Consider the following 18341-nt stretch of genomic DNA (forward strand, 5'->3'; position numbering starts at 1 on the left):
GTTCTAGGTACATATTACAGTACAAAGATAATTTAATTGTAATAAATATACAACAGGAAGAGGGGAAATTCATTATCGCTACCTCTGTAATAGTAAGTTTTTGTACACTTGACACCTACCTACTAAGTACTATACATTATGAACCATATACTTGTACATTTTGGAATAAATTCATTTTTTAGCGAATGTGAATGCAGCGCATTAATCTTTTAAATTAATATTCCAAACCCTGCACAACATAAATTATTAAAGTACAAAATATATTTTGCAGATAAACAGTATATAAAAACAATCAATTAGCTAATAGATTGTAAGGAAAACAATTCTTGAAAAAATAAAGTTACAATTATAAGTAACACGCTTACATGTAATAGATTATAAATTTTACATTTGTGTTTCACAAACCCAGGGTGATTAGAAGGGATATTATAAAACAATATTACAATCACATTTAATTTAAAGTTTAGGTTTTATATGTAATATAAAAATATGCATTTATATCTGCTAAAAAATATATGAGTAATTAATTTCCTAAATATCATAAATTTAAAAAAAACATATTTTAAAAATATAATAAATCAACAGAAAACTTAAAATTGAAATTATTAATACATTACGAAGCTGCATGAGGTCTGCACATAACTTGTTATTAATAATATCGTATAATATATACAAGATTTTTGAGTTAAGTCAAAATATGCAAATAGATAGTTTGTAATAAGGAATTACCAATACATAATAAGCTATATTATGATTTTGAAACGTTTGGCTATTAAGCCACAGAATAGATTAACTTTAATCTATTCTGTGATTAAGCATCACATTGATAATATATGACCATTGATTTGAAATTTGAAGAGGGAAAAAATTATAAAAACAAAACAAAATATATAACTTGACTTGTTAATTTTTATAAATGAAAACACTTGATAACAAAAATTGCTTCCCTTATAATTATCTTAACTTATTCGTATCAATAATGAATTAATTTTATTATAAATAATATACTTTGAAATTTCATTCATAGAATAAAAGATATGAACTTTTAGTAGGTACATCTAGTTAAAATTTACAAATTTATCATATTTTTTTAATAAATTCTCACTTTTAAATTGAAACATTTAATAAGTTTCTTATATTCTAATTAATTGATAATACTTCTAATAAAATTGATGTGATTTATTTTATCCCGTGGAAAGATAACGTTAATTAAAATAATTTTATCTAAAATATATAACATATGTATTCAATGAAAAAAGTAAAACCATTTTCAAAAAAAACCTTATTTCTATTGTAATACAGTCGACGAAGATGAGAAAAAAAATATAATTTAACATCATTTATTTGGTCTATACCTAAAAAAAATTTACTCAAATGCAAACAATATATACATTTTGTTTGACAGAAAAAAATGTCCAACTATTTCTGTGACACAATTACATATTTTTTTTTTAAATTTTATACACAAATAAATTGAAGTACTTAATATTATAACAAATGGTATTTTAATAAAAATATATTGTAATTTCAACTATATCAAAAAAATTTGCAAATATTAGTTTTAAAAGTTTGGTATTTGTACTAAAGAATGAATTAATTGTTAATTAAATTAATTATTACTATAGTCTAAAGAAAATTTGTTTCATAATAAATAATAAATCAAATGTTTTAGTTTTAATTTTTTTCATAAATAATAATAAAAAAAAAAATACCAATTTGTGTAGAAAAATGAGTGCAATACTTAAAAAAAAAAAATTATAATATACCTCAAAGCAGGTTTTCAATGAAAGATTTGATATTGAATAAAAATTATTAAGTCATGAATGGAAAAAAATAGTAATAAAATAAACGCAATAACAGTCAGGAAAATACAAAAGCAACTTTAAAAACAAATGAGAAAGTAACCTATGCAGGTGCGTATGTTGGTTCGTTAAGTTCGGATGTTATATCATTTCGAAAAATACCACTTGGAGGAGCATAGACGGCAAATCCATACTTAATCAGTTCATCGTTGATAGAAATGGTCTAGATAAGAAAAATACAATTGCAAGTATAAATACAAAGATATTTTTAAAATAAAAAAATAAAATACTTACCACAAAGCCATCATAAGCTAATAAATTAACATATTGTACACTATCAGACTTGTAAACTACTTGAGCAAATAACATTTTGCCAGTAGTCAGTGATTCAAACATTTTTAGGGATTCGTCACACCACTCACCATAAACTAAACACAAATAAATAAATAATTATTATGAAAATATGTCAGAGAATATAAGTTAATTTACTTGGAGCAATATTCGCTAAACTACATTCAATAGCTTGGAAGCTTAATGCTATTAATGAGTCATGCATTGGCCTCATATCACATTGTTCAATTTTTTTGCAACCGCCATAATCCAAAAAAAATACATTTGCAGATTCATATTTCTTTTCATCTACATCAATCACTTGTGCACGGTACCAATTATCTTCACTAAAAGTGGCCACTACAGAACCTAAAATTAAATATATTAGTGTTAAGATGTTCAATTTTTAATGATTGGTAAAGAAATACCATGAGTAACAGTGCGTAAATCAACTTCTGGAATATCTTCTTTGCTGTTTCCAAATGTATCGTTCATGGCCAAGTTCAAAGCAGAAAGCATTGCATAATCTGGACTGGATGCATTATGTACAAAAAAATGATCGGTAGCTACTAGGTCGGTGACAATAACATGGTTATTAACACCTTCAATTAATTCCGACTAAACATAATAAAAAATATAACTAAGAATACAAAAATAATTTATTTAATAAAAATTTACCTTAAAAAGTTGAGAAATAACGGGTGAACCATCTAACATTGAAGAAATGCATTCTAAAGTAAACTCTGGATAAGCTCTTTCAGGAAACTTTGTTCTAATTAACTTGAGTGCTTTGTTAATATTTATTTCAGATCCTATTGTCAATTAAGAAATATATTAGTATACTAAATATACAAACCAATTTTACTAATAATACTCACCAACTAATGTGCACATTTTATATTTATCTTCTGGACTTTCAGTCTTGTTTTCGACAAAAAGCCTTACATTACTTTTTTCTTTGATATATTTAACAAATGCTCCTTTTTTACCAATAATTGGTCCCACTAGTTCAATTGGAACTAAAAAGTCATAATTAGTTTGCTCATCAGAATCTGATACTGTACGGAGTTCTCCAGAGAAAGAACTACCACCTTTTCCACTGTCTTGAGAACCCTGTTTAAAAAAAAAAAAAAAAATCAAAACTATTAGGAATGAGAAAAAAAATTTAACTTAAGTGTATAGATTAAAAAATAAAACTCACAACACTTCTAATATCTGAATAAATTGTATTTGGTGCATCATTAGTGTCAATACTGTGGTCTATACTATGCGCTGAATCACAATCTTCTTCTACAATTTGGTTTTTTTTTACAGATTTTACAATGCTATTAGTTTTATTTTTATTGTTTGATTCGGAGGGAAGCTTGATAATATCTTTAGGTTGATTCTTTTTTCTACCTTTTCTCTTTTTTCCTTTAAATTTAATTCCTTCAAATATCATAGGTTCTTCATCTTTTTTAACTTTTTTAACAGGAATGGCTTTAGGACATTCACAGTGATCTTCTTTTTCTGCCATTGTTGTCCAACAAGCTTTATCTTTAGAGTATTCTTCTATTTCTACTTTCTCGTTATTTTCTATTTGATGAATATTTTTAGAATCATCAGTATTAATAACTATTTCATTTTCTTTTTCATTTTCAATTTCTTTACTTAATTTCAAATTAGATAAATCTTCAGTTAAAGAATCTATTGAGATGATTTCAGATTCTAAACATACTTGCTGTTCACTACCCATTGTAATAACTTTAGCAACCATTTCATGTACTTCTTGGTTATCTGTAAATGATTCTTTTTTATTTACTTCTATCTGACCAACAGTAGGTTCCATGATATCTTTATGAATAACAGAACTCTCAATCTGTTCTTCTTCCACAACTTGTGATACTTCTAATGTACGAGAAGCTTTTTCTAAAGCCTGAAACAATTCTTGATCATCAATTTTAGTTAGTTCTGAAAGTTCAGAACGAGGTCTCTTCTTGTCACTCTGGCGATGTGACAAAGTTCTCTTGCGCTTGTACCAAAGATAACCGAGGTATAAGACGGCTGTCGAAAACGTTAAAATTCTCCCCAGCGATACAGTCCTCACCTTGAACATATCGTATGATATCCACTTTGATACGAGTGTAAAACCTATAAAATAAAAAATATACATTTAAAATTATTTTTCATAGATTATTTAATTTATAATAGTATAAAATATAAATACATATGATTTAGGTTTTTATTAAATTTACTTCATATACTGTATAGATAGTAGGTATCTATTAAGATACATTTATGAAGTTGGATTTAATTTTTGTAGTTAGTTTAAATAATAATGATATACAAATAAAAAAAATTGTTTTATTTATTACCTAATAAACAATTTAAATTAATTAACTATAATTGACAATGGTTCTAATATTGATAATTTAATAAATTCAATCAAAGAAATAATAATAATCAATGAATATTATTTCTATTTTAGGTATAGGACCATTAAAAAAAATTGTTATTTTAAACATCAATATTACAATTAATATTTTGGAAAGTATGTACAAAATTTGAATTGTTGGTCGAAATAATCGTATTTACCGATAAAATCAATGTAAAACAAAAAAACCATGCTAACTTACAGTAGTTGTTGTCATGTGTTAAGCAACAGATGTTAATAGATTTACACCATGCAGAATATTACAAATTTACATCTTTATTTGTTTTTATATTCAATGAAACATATAACAAACTAGTCTATGTGACAGCAGACACAGATGGTTAAAGATACGTTTATACAATTTTAAATGCTAAAGTAAGTACAGCGAGATATATATATATATATTACATAAGTGACATTTGACACATGGTAAACGAAATTATTTTAGGAACAATATTGTTCAAAAACCATCAACAATCGAAATAATGATATTTTATAGTAAGCTGTTGACAGAATTTTGTATATTTTAAGGAATTTTGTATTACATTTTTAAGCCTTAGGAAAAATTTTAAAACGATGAATTTCTTTCATTATTTAGCCTGTGCAATATAGGAACTCAATCTTTTTATTTTCAACTTATACCTTAAGATTTAGTTAAACGTCTAAAAATCAATTTTAATTCGCCGTGAAGTTTACCTACTAGAAATCGACTTTTCCACATTTTTAATTCTAACTTTTTTAAAATTAAAATATATTTTTTTTTAAACTTAAGATGCAATAATAAAAAATGTGTAAAAATGGATATCGAGTAGAGTAAATATCGACAAAAGTATATTACAGTACTCTAAATTACTAAACAAAATTTATCAAGATCATTTCTTTTAGTAGTTAATTTTGCACTACACGTGTCATGAAGTATATTGTTTAGGCGTTGCCGGTGAGCGTACAGAATAGAATCTACTGGATAGAATGATTGCCGGTGGCTGTGTCTGAGAAGAAATCAGACCACATACCTGTTTTTCCATGAACCTATGACGTATTGAATTGTACAAAAAACAGGTTTAGCTAGTTGCCATGCCATGCTCAGCCAATAAACTTATCTAAAATATGTTTCAATATAAGTATGGGTCATGAACGAAAAATCAGTACTTATAAAAATACGTAAAAATATTACACTTCCGACTCGTGTGAAATGTAAAGAATCAAAATATTTTTTTTACAGTAGGACGCTTAATTAACTAATAATTGTTTATAGGACTGATTTGCTATTATGTGTAGTAAAATGGCGAAAAGCAAAAATTAAAATTAACTAACAAGTTCCAAAAGAATTTAATACAGTCACAAAATAAATTTTTATTTATTTTTTCTTAATAAAAACAAATAACAATTAATGTCAACCTTCGTAATACCTAATAAATTTACTGAGTTAACATATTAGAAACTTACATTATAAACACTTTAAATAATAGTGAATATCAAGAATCATACATGTAAAAAAAAACTTCAATATGAGAATGTAGTTATATTAACCTTATTAGTTATCATACCAACATAGATAATACTTTTAATTAGATAGTCTACAATTTAAACAACTATATTGAGATCAGCGAATTGCCTAAATACCTAATAATACATTCTTTATCCTACCTACGAAACGAGAATATAATGGCGTGATTTATAGGGAGATCGTTCGATTGTTACTGTAACTGTTATTCGTAAAGCTGTAAAATTCAAATTATTTTGAAAAAATTGAACACACATAACGAAAACAACGCTTTTCATGGCTAAATAATTATATAAATAATACGCATGACTTCGATAATCATACTATAATACTATAATTAAATGGACACAAGATAATGAGTACTGTAAAAGTATAATCCAAAATATTATGTCAAGTTAAAACCGATTACAAAAAAACATCAATAAGCGCACTTTACTTTAAATACATTATATAAAATCTTTGTCTCTTCTATCATGATATTATTAACTTTTTTCTTTTTTTATGAAAATGACAGCAATTATGATTTTAACAGTGTTAAATTTAATTGACATTCAAGGTTTGATACTAAAACGACCGGGTCATCTATTTCATTGCGGATTAAAAAAAAAATCTATGTATATAATTTCAATAATATATTCTGATTTTTTCTAAACATAGTAAATTTGTCAATACATAGATTATATTGAACATAATATACGAAAGGAAAAACTGAACAAATAGCTTAATCACAGGTTAACATTCTTAAATTTATTGTTGCAATTGTGCAATATTTAAATACACAAATTACAAATACTTTGTTGCCTAGGTTGTAATTAACATTCCTAAGAATTAAAACTATATGATCGATAGAAGTATTCACTATTATACTTTCTCAAAGCGCCTCCACATATATTATACGGTAAATAATAATAAAATAGAAAGGTAATTAGAGCAATAATAGACGATTGGGTTTTGAAATATAGTCCTGGCGGCGACGATTTATGCGGACATTTCTCGTTGTGATTATATAAGACGCGGTGGTTACAAGAGTATATAATAATCACTCGATAGTTAATTAAGTGCATTCTGACACGGGAACATAAATAAATAATTATTAAAAGAGTTGTCCAGAACTAGAAATAAATAAAAAAAAAAACCAAATTAATTAGAAATAATAAAACCCGATAGAACAGGTAAATGACCGACTGACTACCAGCGTAAAATCATATTTTAGTGTATATAATACATAAATAACAATTTCCATAACAAAAACCCCCAGGTGAACTGCACTTAATCACGTCCTGGCAACAGGTAAAAACTGTAAATCGCACACACCGCATGACCGTCTGGGTCAGGTTTTTACCGCACGCCAACCGGTCTGTTATAATAATAATAACGTCCGCGGTCTTATCGCGACGACAATCCACGTACGCAAGCTAAACGACTAAAATCGAACTTGCTCATTTAGAATTGGAAGGAGTGAAATTTTCTGTACGGAAAATTATAAGTCCGGGTCGTAAAGGTGAATAAAATATTTATATTATGATCATAACGTGGTGTTAACAGGTAAATATCATAGTAGGTGACGTAGTACCGCCACAGACATGAGTACATGCAGTGGCCGACACGATATTATATTGTTAGGTTATGTACGTTTGTACCGACACGTTACCGAATCAGGCGACCTCGCGCGACGCACACGCGATCCGCGGGCGTCTACGGACACTGCCACGGCGAAAATCATCAGCGGCGATGACGATAAAGGCAATCACCCACCCACACACACGTGTGTGAATGTTCATCTCTCGTGATATCGGACGAGGGAGTGATCATATGATTTTTCAGTGTTGAGGGAAAACCGCAATGGGAAAGCAAATCGCAGACGTTGACTAAATAAAAGTATATTACTTTCATAAGAGGCCGTCCCGAACACATGGACATGCGAAGGCAACAATAGAAACCACGTTGTGAAGGAGCATACTCGCGCCGTCGCATGCCGAAACCACGAGCGCGCTACAAACGTCACTCGTACGAACTATACTATAGTAAATACTAGGAAACTATATATTTAGTACTACTATTACTACTATTACTACAATTACTACTACTACTACTACTACTATTAATAACAATAATATTAACTTAACAACAATACGATTATCTATTTATAAAAATCGGTAACCAACCTTGTCAACGTTGTCTCCTCGTGCCATAATAATATTGAAACCGCGTCAAATACAAATTAAAATATGTGACGATATAAATACTTCTAAATTAATTGTGTTATTTTTGGGGGGGAAACACCACCACGATAGGCATAAGACGCATGAAATGCGTGTCGCGAAAAATCCTCGCACGACGGAGGTTTCGTTTCTGGACGAAACGAATAGAAATAATAAATTAAATAATTAAATTTTTTTTAAAAAAAAACCACTGCCCGGTGACTCGAGTTAGGAAGATACCTATTATATGAGATAGTAAGCGAAGAAAAAAACCGAACACGGAGTTACGAACACACGAAGAAGAAGCAGCAGCAAGAGTAATGCGGTCGGCAGTCGTCTCGGGTCCGCACTACACACGAAATTATGAAAACCACGGCGCAATATTGCGGCGACGGACAGATTCCGAGCAACGTGGTGGTAGGTAGCGGTGCTCACGAATGCGCGTGCGCGTAAGTACTTTTGCTAAGCGAGTTGAAGGGAAATGAACGATACGGTGGCGGGTCGTAGAGGAGAAAGCAGACGCCGGGAAGGTAAAAGGACGGTGAACGATACGCGGGGTCGAGGGGAACAACGTCGCCGTACCGGCTTCGGACGGATGGGGAGATGGGTGGGGTGGGGATGAGCCGGCCGGCCGTCAGCGCAGTGTTGCCCGACGTTCGAGGCTGAATTGAATGTGTCGCGCTACACGACCACGTGGCGGTGGATAGGGCACACCGCGTTTTCTTGTGCGTATACCGCCCGGCGTTTAGTTCACGTACGATAGTTCTTTCTTTCTCACATTTTTGCTACCGTCGTATACAAACGACGGTATTATTATACGGATATCGGTTACACCAGGACTCCCCCACTACTACAGCTGTTGGATAAAAAAAAAAACGAGTTATGATTTGAGCAGCGTTTTTTAAGTATGCTGTATGCAAATTCTAACGCGAATTTCGAAGTTTTCACGCAACGCGTTCTCATGATATGCGGATTTCAAATCGAAGTAGTTAAACCTTCATAAAAATTTAATATCGTTGTTATTAATGTCGTAGTAGACAACCACTGAGTCGCTTATGTAATAGCCAAAATAACGTCTTAGTAGACAAAGACGACGAGATGTGCGTTTCATTTTTTTCTTTTTTAATAGTGGTGAAATAACATTCTAAATTATTGACACACATTATGTGATTTTTAACTAGGATTAATAAATACTTTAACTATTTAATTCATAGTTCAAGGTATTTCAAAGATCTTTTAACACAATTGTAATTTGATATATTATATTTTAATAAATAATCATAGATAACTGTTTATTTTCAGTTTAAAGGACATTCTACATTATAGGACGACTTTGTACATTGTTGTAACAGGACCTATACCATAACAATGTACAAAGGAAATAAGGGCGATCTTACACGTTTCAGCTGCTTGTATCTACATTGTTCAAACATCTGCTCGATGCTTTTACTTCAACATTTTATAAGAGTTGGACAGATTTAAAATGAAATTTAAAAATGTGATAATACAAAATAAAACATCAAATGGAAAAATGGCAATGAAATAATTTTTGAGTTTCTTCTTTTAAATTATACTAATACACAGTCAATAACCAGTCTTAAATATTAAATTATTCAAATATTCGATTACACAAAAATGAAATATAACAAAGTACAAGTTGCCGAAATATTGGGTATTGCTTGGGATAAATTATAAATATTTTAAATATCTCCAAGACGACCAAATTATAAGTGAATATTAAAATTTAAGATGTACAATTAATGATAATATCAGGAGTTATGTAAATTGTCAGGTACATAAAGAAGATTAAAACAAAGTTTAAGATTATTAAATACATTTTTTCTTTATATGTAAACTACCTAATAGTTTTAAATGTATGTTATAACTTATAATTATAAATAATAACCTTTAACTTTGTTTTAATCTTCTATATGTACCTAATAACTTAATATACAAAATATATGCAATACATTATTGAAGTGCATATATTTTTTTAACGGAATAACGTGTATGTATATACTATACATTGTATACGCACTATAATCGGGAAAGGCGAGATTAGATAATATTTAACGTCGATTCGAAAAAAGGTGGTACCATAAATTATCAAGAACGTTTGTAATAATAGTTTAAATTATAGATCTAATAATAATTATAATTTGAATATTAATTAAGTGTTAATTTTATACAGTTAATTTTTATAACGTGATACTATTCGTTAATTAATAGGCATCATACTTATTTAAAACATTTTTAGTAAAAACTTGTATTACGACTCGTATTATGGTTTTATCGTATATGCATATAAATCATATAAACTTATTTTTTCAAACCTATAGGTATCTCAAACCTTTTTGAGCCATCGAAATTAATAATTCATTTTGACCTTCGAAAAATCTATAGATATAATAATCTAGTATTTAGAGCAGTATTTTTTTTATTGCACTTTAATCTAAGTTCAATAAAAATAATAAATAAGTTAAGATAATTTATTTATTTTATACCTAAATTGAAATTAAAAGAAAAAATGTTTTTTTTTTTTAAAAAAAAATCGTATGTTTCAATAAACAAATAATATACCAAAACAAAACGGAAATAAATATAATGCACACAATTTTGTAGTACAAGCTTGTTCGAATATAATATTATGATTAAACAAATAAAAAAAACGTGCATAATAATATTTTTCTAGAGGTACAAACAATAACACATCGTTAATATGAAAATTAAAATTATAATTTTAACTCAAAACAAAGAACTATAGCTTATAAATAATACGATTTAAGCAACAATACGACCAAGTAAAATATCAGCTACAATTGTATTTGTAATTTAGAATTTTAATAAAATAATATTGAAGTGCTCATGCATAAATAAACAACCATCAATCAAACATGTGTTATTCATCAAATCAATAAAAACCACCATCTACTTACTGTAGAGTTGAAATTTTAAACGCTTAGTTAAGGATGGTGTAAATTGTCAACCACTCGGTTCTGCCTTTTAGATAGGAGTACCTAACAAAAATTCAAGAATTAAAAATAGATAACTGAAGCTGTATGGTTTAATTTATAAATATGATAGTAGGGACGTAATATTAATATATATTTTAGCGTCAATGTAATTAAATTAATTTTTATAAAACTCAATAGTACATGTATGTTTTTAATATTTTCATTAAAATAACCAAGAATAACTTAGATATATATGGGACGAATATATACACCGTAATGTTTTACATAAATACGTAAATATAAAAATGTCAAATATTTAATAGATTTGTATAGTATGCGTAAATCACATTATTTGTATATAATCATGGTAATAATTTCGTATTTTCAATTTTGTATGTTTTAAATTTTTTACTTGAAACTCACCGCCAAATGGTTTATTTGAATTTGATTTAATATATATCTTTATAAGTTAATTATCAGTAGAGAGACCAGACTTCTGCGCGATTTATAATTAGAAATAAAAAAAAATGCATCCTTAGCGTAATATACATTCAAAGGACCACACAACATGGAATATGAAACCCTTATAATAAAATAATATAAAAACTGGATACGATCACCAAAAGCATTAGTAAAAAGAAATCACGTTGAGATATAATATATGAAATACAGGTACTAGTAAGTATTTTTACAGAAACACCTGTTAAAACACCTGGTTAGGTCAAACCTTAATATATTATGCACACCCCTCAATTTTTCTTAACTTATATCATATATTTGGGATATAAAAATGACAAATCAGTCAAAATAAATAAGAACTAAAATACAATATCTTCGATAAGAATTATACCTTCATTTAAAGCATTCTTAATAGAATAAATATTAAAAATAGGTAGAATAAAGGTAACATTATATTAATGCTATGAAACATCTGTATATTGTAAACACAACAAACTATAATTAGTTTATTTGTATTTACTAACATAACAAGCCAACCTTTTTTTAGATTCTAAATAAAGCAATGAATTAATTTTACAAAAATTTATGTTTTTTTTGTGTGCTTAAATCTTTAACTTCGAAAGTGATTTCTGATAATAAATTAAACCTTGTAGAAACTTATAGGGAAAAAAAAAAAAATTTTAGGAACTTTTTATCATAATTGGGAAAACTAAATTATAAAAAAATGTAAGTTAAATCCGGAGTATTTACACACCACCAATATTTTTTTGTGATTCAAAAACAAATAACTGTAAAATTATATTAAATTTTTAACAATATTGATAGACTTGAAAACTTAAGACAAGATTCATCTAAAGGTTTCTTAATTGGCAAGTTACTGAAATTAAAAAAACTACTATGACAAAATGGAATATACTTAAATAAAAATTTCTGTTGTATTGTTGGAATTAAAAAAAATTATCATAGAAACTTTGATTACTAGGTAATAATTAAAAATGTATTTTCTACAAACAAAAATGTTAAGACTACCTACTTTATGTTAGATATATTTATGGACATTATTTTTTATTTTAAGTATTGACCAATATTTTGCTTTATGATTTGTTAAATTTTCGATAATTTAATACATAATATGTTAAAAATATGTAATGTTGGATATACCTAAGCATAATTTAAATTATATGAAATATTATCAATTATTTTTCTACTGTAGTTGATAATAATAAAACGAAAAACCTTTGTGCCCATTTTGACGAGATAATACAATTTCTTTACGAAAATTAGTGTAATATATTTCATACCTATGAAACATGAATTATCTTTAGAAACTTAGTTACATACCTTCTCTAATCAGAATAATTTTATATTGAGATGATTTAAGATAAGATTAAACACATAATTTACAAATAAAAATAATTATAACATAATATTTATATTTTTTTTAATTTAGTTTTTAAAGAAAATTGATTATTATTCTCCAATGTGGTACTTATAAAACATCTGATGAAAATAATATTTATCATACAAACCTTGGTTAAATATAAGCTACACATAAATAATAAATATGTGTAGGTTATTACATTACCTGTGGATTGTTGACTTGTAAGATATAACTTGTGAATAGCAGTGGGTTAATTAATTTCCAAAACACTAGATATAATGTTATATTTGTGAAATTATAACATAATTCATATTAGTATATTATATTCGGATAGATACTTAGAAATAATAGGTTAGGTTTAGAATTATAATGTATCATCTTCAAAATTGAATGTTATTTAGGTAACTTAATTACTTTTTTATGTACAAAATTTTAAATATAAATATATTTAATAGAATTGCAGAATTAGTACTAGCTTAAAAGTCACCTAATGATAAAATATAGCAGATTTGTATAAAAATATAATTTTTTAAGGAATCACAAATCAGTAATCACTGTAACAGACTAATAGCTTAAAATTGGATAATATGAAATATTTTATATATAGTGTACACAAAGAAAAATCACAACAGAAATTACATATTATTTATTGTTAATATACATGATATATATATTTATACTTTTTTATATTTGAAAATGAGGTGAATTATAGAGATCGCCGAGGAAGGAATCAATAATCCTATAAGAAGAAAGACAACACACTTAAACAGCAGACTTGCTATTGTTTGTCAGAAACTATAGAGTGATCGCACCCAGTATACAATCAAGTATTATTCATTTGAAGATTAATGTGATATTGCCGATGGGTGAACACGATACTCATACATACGTATTTTATTTCAGAAGTACTCAAATTAGACAATAACTGATGAGGGTCTGAAAAACTGTAAAAAGAAAACGAAAGTATTACGAATCGATTAACTGTATGAAGACCATCACAAACTGTCAGTAGTAAACAGTTAGGGTATTGGATTTTCAGGGACTACGTTTATTGCCGGCCAAAATGGCTATGAACGCATAGGCCGGCACCGGCTGCCGGACGACCCACAAATCCGAAACGCCGGGTCGTGTAATATTCCATGTTCTTTTCGCCATCATCTCCTCGTCGTCACCAAGACGCGTCGGTCAAGTCCCCGTTCCCCAACGTACATATAATAATAACAATACCATATACGTACAATAATATGATCGTATAGAGTATCAATCACTCCACTCAGTCGCGACACTTCATCGCTCGTACTACTAACCTGAAGATTAGTTCGTCACGTTTCGTGCGATTGGCTTGTCGGTGTCGGTTGAAGTTCGCCGACTATCTTTGCCGCGTTTATTGCGTCAGGCGCATCCACACGACGATGGTATAGCAGAAATTGCGTTAACAGCAGCAGGAAGACGCTCTCATGTGCGTTGGTCAAACAAATAAACAATAAACGTACAAATATATAATACACACACACGCACCGCAAAAAGCGTGTTTCACTGACAGACGGACATGTTTTGTGCACAGTTCACTTGTGCGCGTTTCAATCATTCGGCCGACCGTAACAAGTGTTGCCAAAAGTCATGCGATAATTTACCGGCCGGTAAATTACTGTTAAGCACTTAAGCGCGGCTCGTAGAAACTACGTCGCCGGCCGGCTATGGTAGTGTTACCAATTGGACGGACACGAACCCGCCAAACTTCCCGCCCGACGACCATTTTAAACGTTTCATTCATAGAATCATAATATTAGATTGTTAAAATGTATGATATCATATTTAAATATCCGGACAGTGAAAACGTAGTGTTAGTTATACTATTATGTTAATAACATAATATGATCTAATTACAATTAGATATACGTATAAGTGCGGCACTTGTCACTATCATTTGACTAGTGATTACATTATACGAGTTGTGTGTATAATATATATCAACAACAATATTAATTATTATTATTTATTTAAACTATTGTGTCAACATACTTAATGTTATTAAAATATGTATGATGTATCATTGGAAGATGTCGTTCTAGTGATAAATTATAAATAATTATATACCTATTCAATATTGGATAATAAAAGAAATACATATTTTGTTTAAAAGCTGTATGGTCTTTATGGTCTTTTAAGATGAATTGGTTAATTAGTTGGTTTTGGTTTAGGTTTGAATATTTTTTCGCTAATTTTGAAGTGAAAATTTCTTTTGGTTTACCTTAGATTATTATAGAAGTTTTTTTAATTATTATTAAGTATTCATGTTGGTAAGTATAGGGTATATTCTGGTATTATTATGTAACATATGAATTTATTTTAGAAAATTTGTAATTTGTAATTTTTGTTTAGAAAGCGATAACCCATAGGTACTAAGTATGCATGCATAGACCTTTTTTTCGTTCAAAAAACAATGGGTGAGAACTGTTGACCACAATACAGCCACCCGATTCAAGCATAAACCAAGACGTTTTATTATTACAATATAACAATAGCAATTAGCAGTAAAAAAATATTATCTATAGAATTGAGCTATGATTTAATAAAAATAATATAGGATTTTTATTCTTGAGTATCCTTGGTTTAGTTTTTCTGATAATGTATATATTAATTTTAAAAACATCAGTAGGTATAATTTATTCGCTAGCGAGAAACAGAATTCAAACCAATCGTCGTATTGCCGTAAGGTCGTATATTTTAGTCAAGGAATGGGTCTCCAAAAATTCGTCGACAAATTATTTTGAACATCATCATTCATCGCAATTCATGACCTGCATTATAGAACATAATATGTAAACTATAACATAATTTACTATTCTACAATTAATTTGTGGCTACCTATATGTATGGACCTTCTCTCAAAGATCAATTAATTCCCTGACCTCGATTAGCTGATTACACGCAAGGTGAGCTAGTCTCACGCACATTATTGGAAGACGGTTATCAGTTATTGTAAATATTAATGGCACCTTTTTATTCGGATATAATTACGACGTAGTTTTTAGATTATTATAAGTTTATACATATCGAGAAATGTATATTATGTATTGTAATATTGTATTATTAAATTATATATGTTTGCGATTCTTAGTTTTTTTGGACAGAATCCAAAAGTATAATAAGATCGTCTATATCGACCAGGAAATGGATGCCAAACATTGGTGGAACCTACTCTAAACAATTATTAGAATTGAATTAGATGCTCTCAAAATAATAAATACCTAATAATAATAATTTGACTAAGACTATAGGCTGTAAGCTATTGTAAAATTCTAACAAATTTATTTCGTCGGTAACTGGTTTAATTATACGCAGAAAATATCGTTTATACTTATACATCATAATTTTTAATATCTAATTGAAACAATTATGTACCTATGTATCATTTTAACCAAATTAATATGAGGACTAAAAGGGAAGAATTTCTGAAATGTTTAAAATTGAATAAGTCGAAATAGAGAGTCTTTAAATAAGGAAGACGTTGAAAAAAATTGTTATTACAATTTACAATATTATTATTTATTGTTTAAACAATATATTAAGTAATACAACACCAAAATGAACAAACTGTTAATTTTAAACCAATTATAAATTACAATAACATATTAGATAACGAAAATTAATAACGATATTATATTATTAATATTTTTTACATAAAAATATAGTAAAACAAAATCTGAACTGTGATATATTATGTTTCATATAAATAGCTTAAATTTTTCCAATATTTCCACGTCTAACAGAATGAAAAAAATCAGTATTTCGAATTTTCGACTACATTTTTTCACAATTATTTGTAAACTGTATATTTGGATGTTTACTGAATTCACTCGCCTCGCTGACTAATTCAGACACTGCCGATTCGCGCGCGGCCTGCAACTAAATTAATTCTAAGAAAACTTTAAAAAAATAATTTTGACAAATTTATATGTTTATATATATATTCAGTGCCGTAACTAGAGGTTGGCGACATGGGCGCAGTAATATAAGGGGCGCATTTGAGTTAAATAAAAATTTTTTTTTATAACTTGGTTTTAAGACTCGATTATTTAAAAAATATGGCAGTATTTTGATATACACTTAAAAATGTAATATTATTATATATTTTACATAAAAATTATAGATACCAATGAAATAAAACAAAAATAAGCACCAAAATAAAATGACTTATATTAGTCATATTATCTCCTGTATAACGCTTCACCACTGGTCAATAACCATGATACTTATAAAAAGAATAGGTATTCCAATATTATACTTGTTTGAGTTGTTTGACTGTAATTGTAATATTATATACTATATATTTACATATAATACTTAATTAATAATCTAGTTGCTCAGTGTCAGCTATCAGGTCCACTTTGTCTTGGCCTCCGGATTAAATACCTGGTGCTTTACTAATATTTGCATTCCTTTGTATAAGTATTATATATTTATATTATGATTATTTGCCTGAAGGAAGTATCTCACCTTCTTTAATCTAGCTTTGTCGCTATGGTTCTTATTATATTTAACACCAATCTGTAAGAATATGTACCTATATTAGCTAGATATTACATAAAATACCTATATATATTATTACATAATAATAATTTATGCTGAATAGTATATGTATATATAGCCATATAGGTATGTGACCTTTATATAAAAATAAAATGATCGATTTAAGTTTCAATATTCATTACAATTTTAATATTTTTAATAATAATATAATTTAAAATATAATATATTCTTACAATTCTTTTATTATTATTATTTTTCAAAATTGTTGTTTTTTAAATTTAAATGACTAAATAATACAGCCAATAGGTACATTTTTTATTCATAGTACCTATACTGAAGTAGAATATATTTCAGAGAAATTAAAATTTCGATAGGTATACCAACATAAAAAAGTATGTTGTTAATAAATTGTCAATAAAAATTAAAAAATATAATTTTTTTTCTTCAAAAATTGAAAAATGTAGTTTTGTATAATAATAATATTATATAAAATTATATAAAAGTTAACATTTCAAAATAATGAGTTGACACCTCAATGTATTACATTGTAAATAAGTCTATATTGTCACCATTTGTACAATGTATATGTACCATATGTCACCTTTCATCAAATAATATTATGACAATATGTTATATTATTTAGTATCTGCCCTTTACCTATATTTCATTAAGATATATTTTTCAAATTGTTTTGTATTGGTTGAGCACATTAAAGTAATAGTGTAATACACTTATGAGTGCACCGCGCATGACTTATCTCAAAC

General features: G+C 27.8%; 1 protein-coding gene across 3 annotated transcripts; it reads right to left on the reverse strand.

Moving 5' to 3' along the window:
• Positions 1 to 14: 14 nt before the first annotated feature.
• Positions 15 to 14612, reverse strand: LOC114121875 (KH domain-containing protein akap-1-like). Of its 3 annotated transcripts, XM_050199917.1 has the most exons (9): positions 14352 to 14612; positions 11187 to 11267; positions 3334 to 4262; positions 3011 to 3245; positions 2811 to 2944; positions 2561 to 2750; positions 2292 to 2501; positions 2097 to 2230; positions 15 to 2025 (listed from the first exon to the last, which is right to left on the reverse strand). In XM_050199917.1, the coding sequence occupies exons 3-9, from the start codon at positions 4225 to 4227 to the stop codon at positions 1906 to 1908; spliced, it is 1917 nt and encodes a 638-aa protein (XP_050055874.1). In that variant the 5' UTR covers positions 4228 to 4262; positions 11187 to 11267; positions 14352 to 14612; the 3' UTR covers positions 15 to 1905. The 3 variants fall into 3 exon arrangements, with proteins under 3 accessions (XP_050055874.1, XP_050055873.1, XP_027840166.2); XM_050199916.1 differs by lacking the exon at positions 11187 to 11267; XM_027984365.2 differs by lacking the exons at positions 11187 to 11267; positions 14352 to 14612 and adding an exon at positions 8215 to 8679.
• Positions 14613 to 18341: the final 3729 nt, after the last annotated feature.

Source organism: Aphis gossypii, chromosome 2 (assembly GCF_020184175.1).
Source record: "Aphis gossypii isolate Hap1 chromosome 2, ASM2018417v2, whole genome shotgun sequence".
Lineage (NCBI taxonomy): Eukaryota > Metazoa > Arthropoda > Insecta > Hemiptera > Aphididae > Aphis > Aphis gossypii.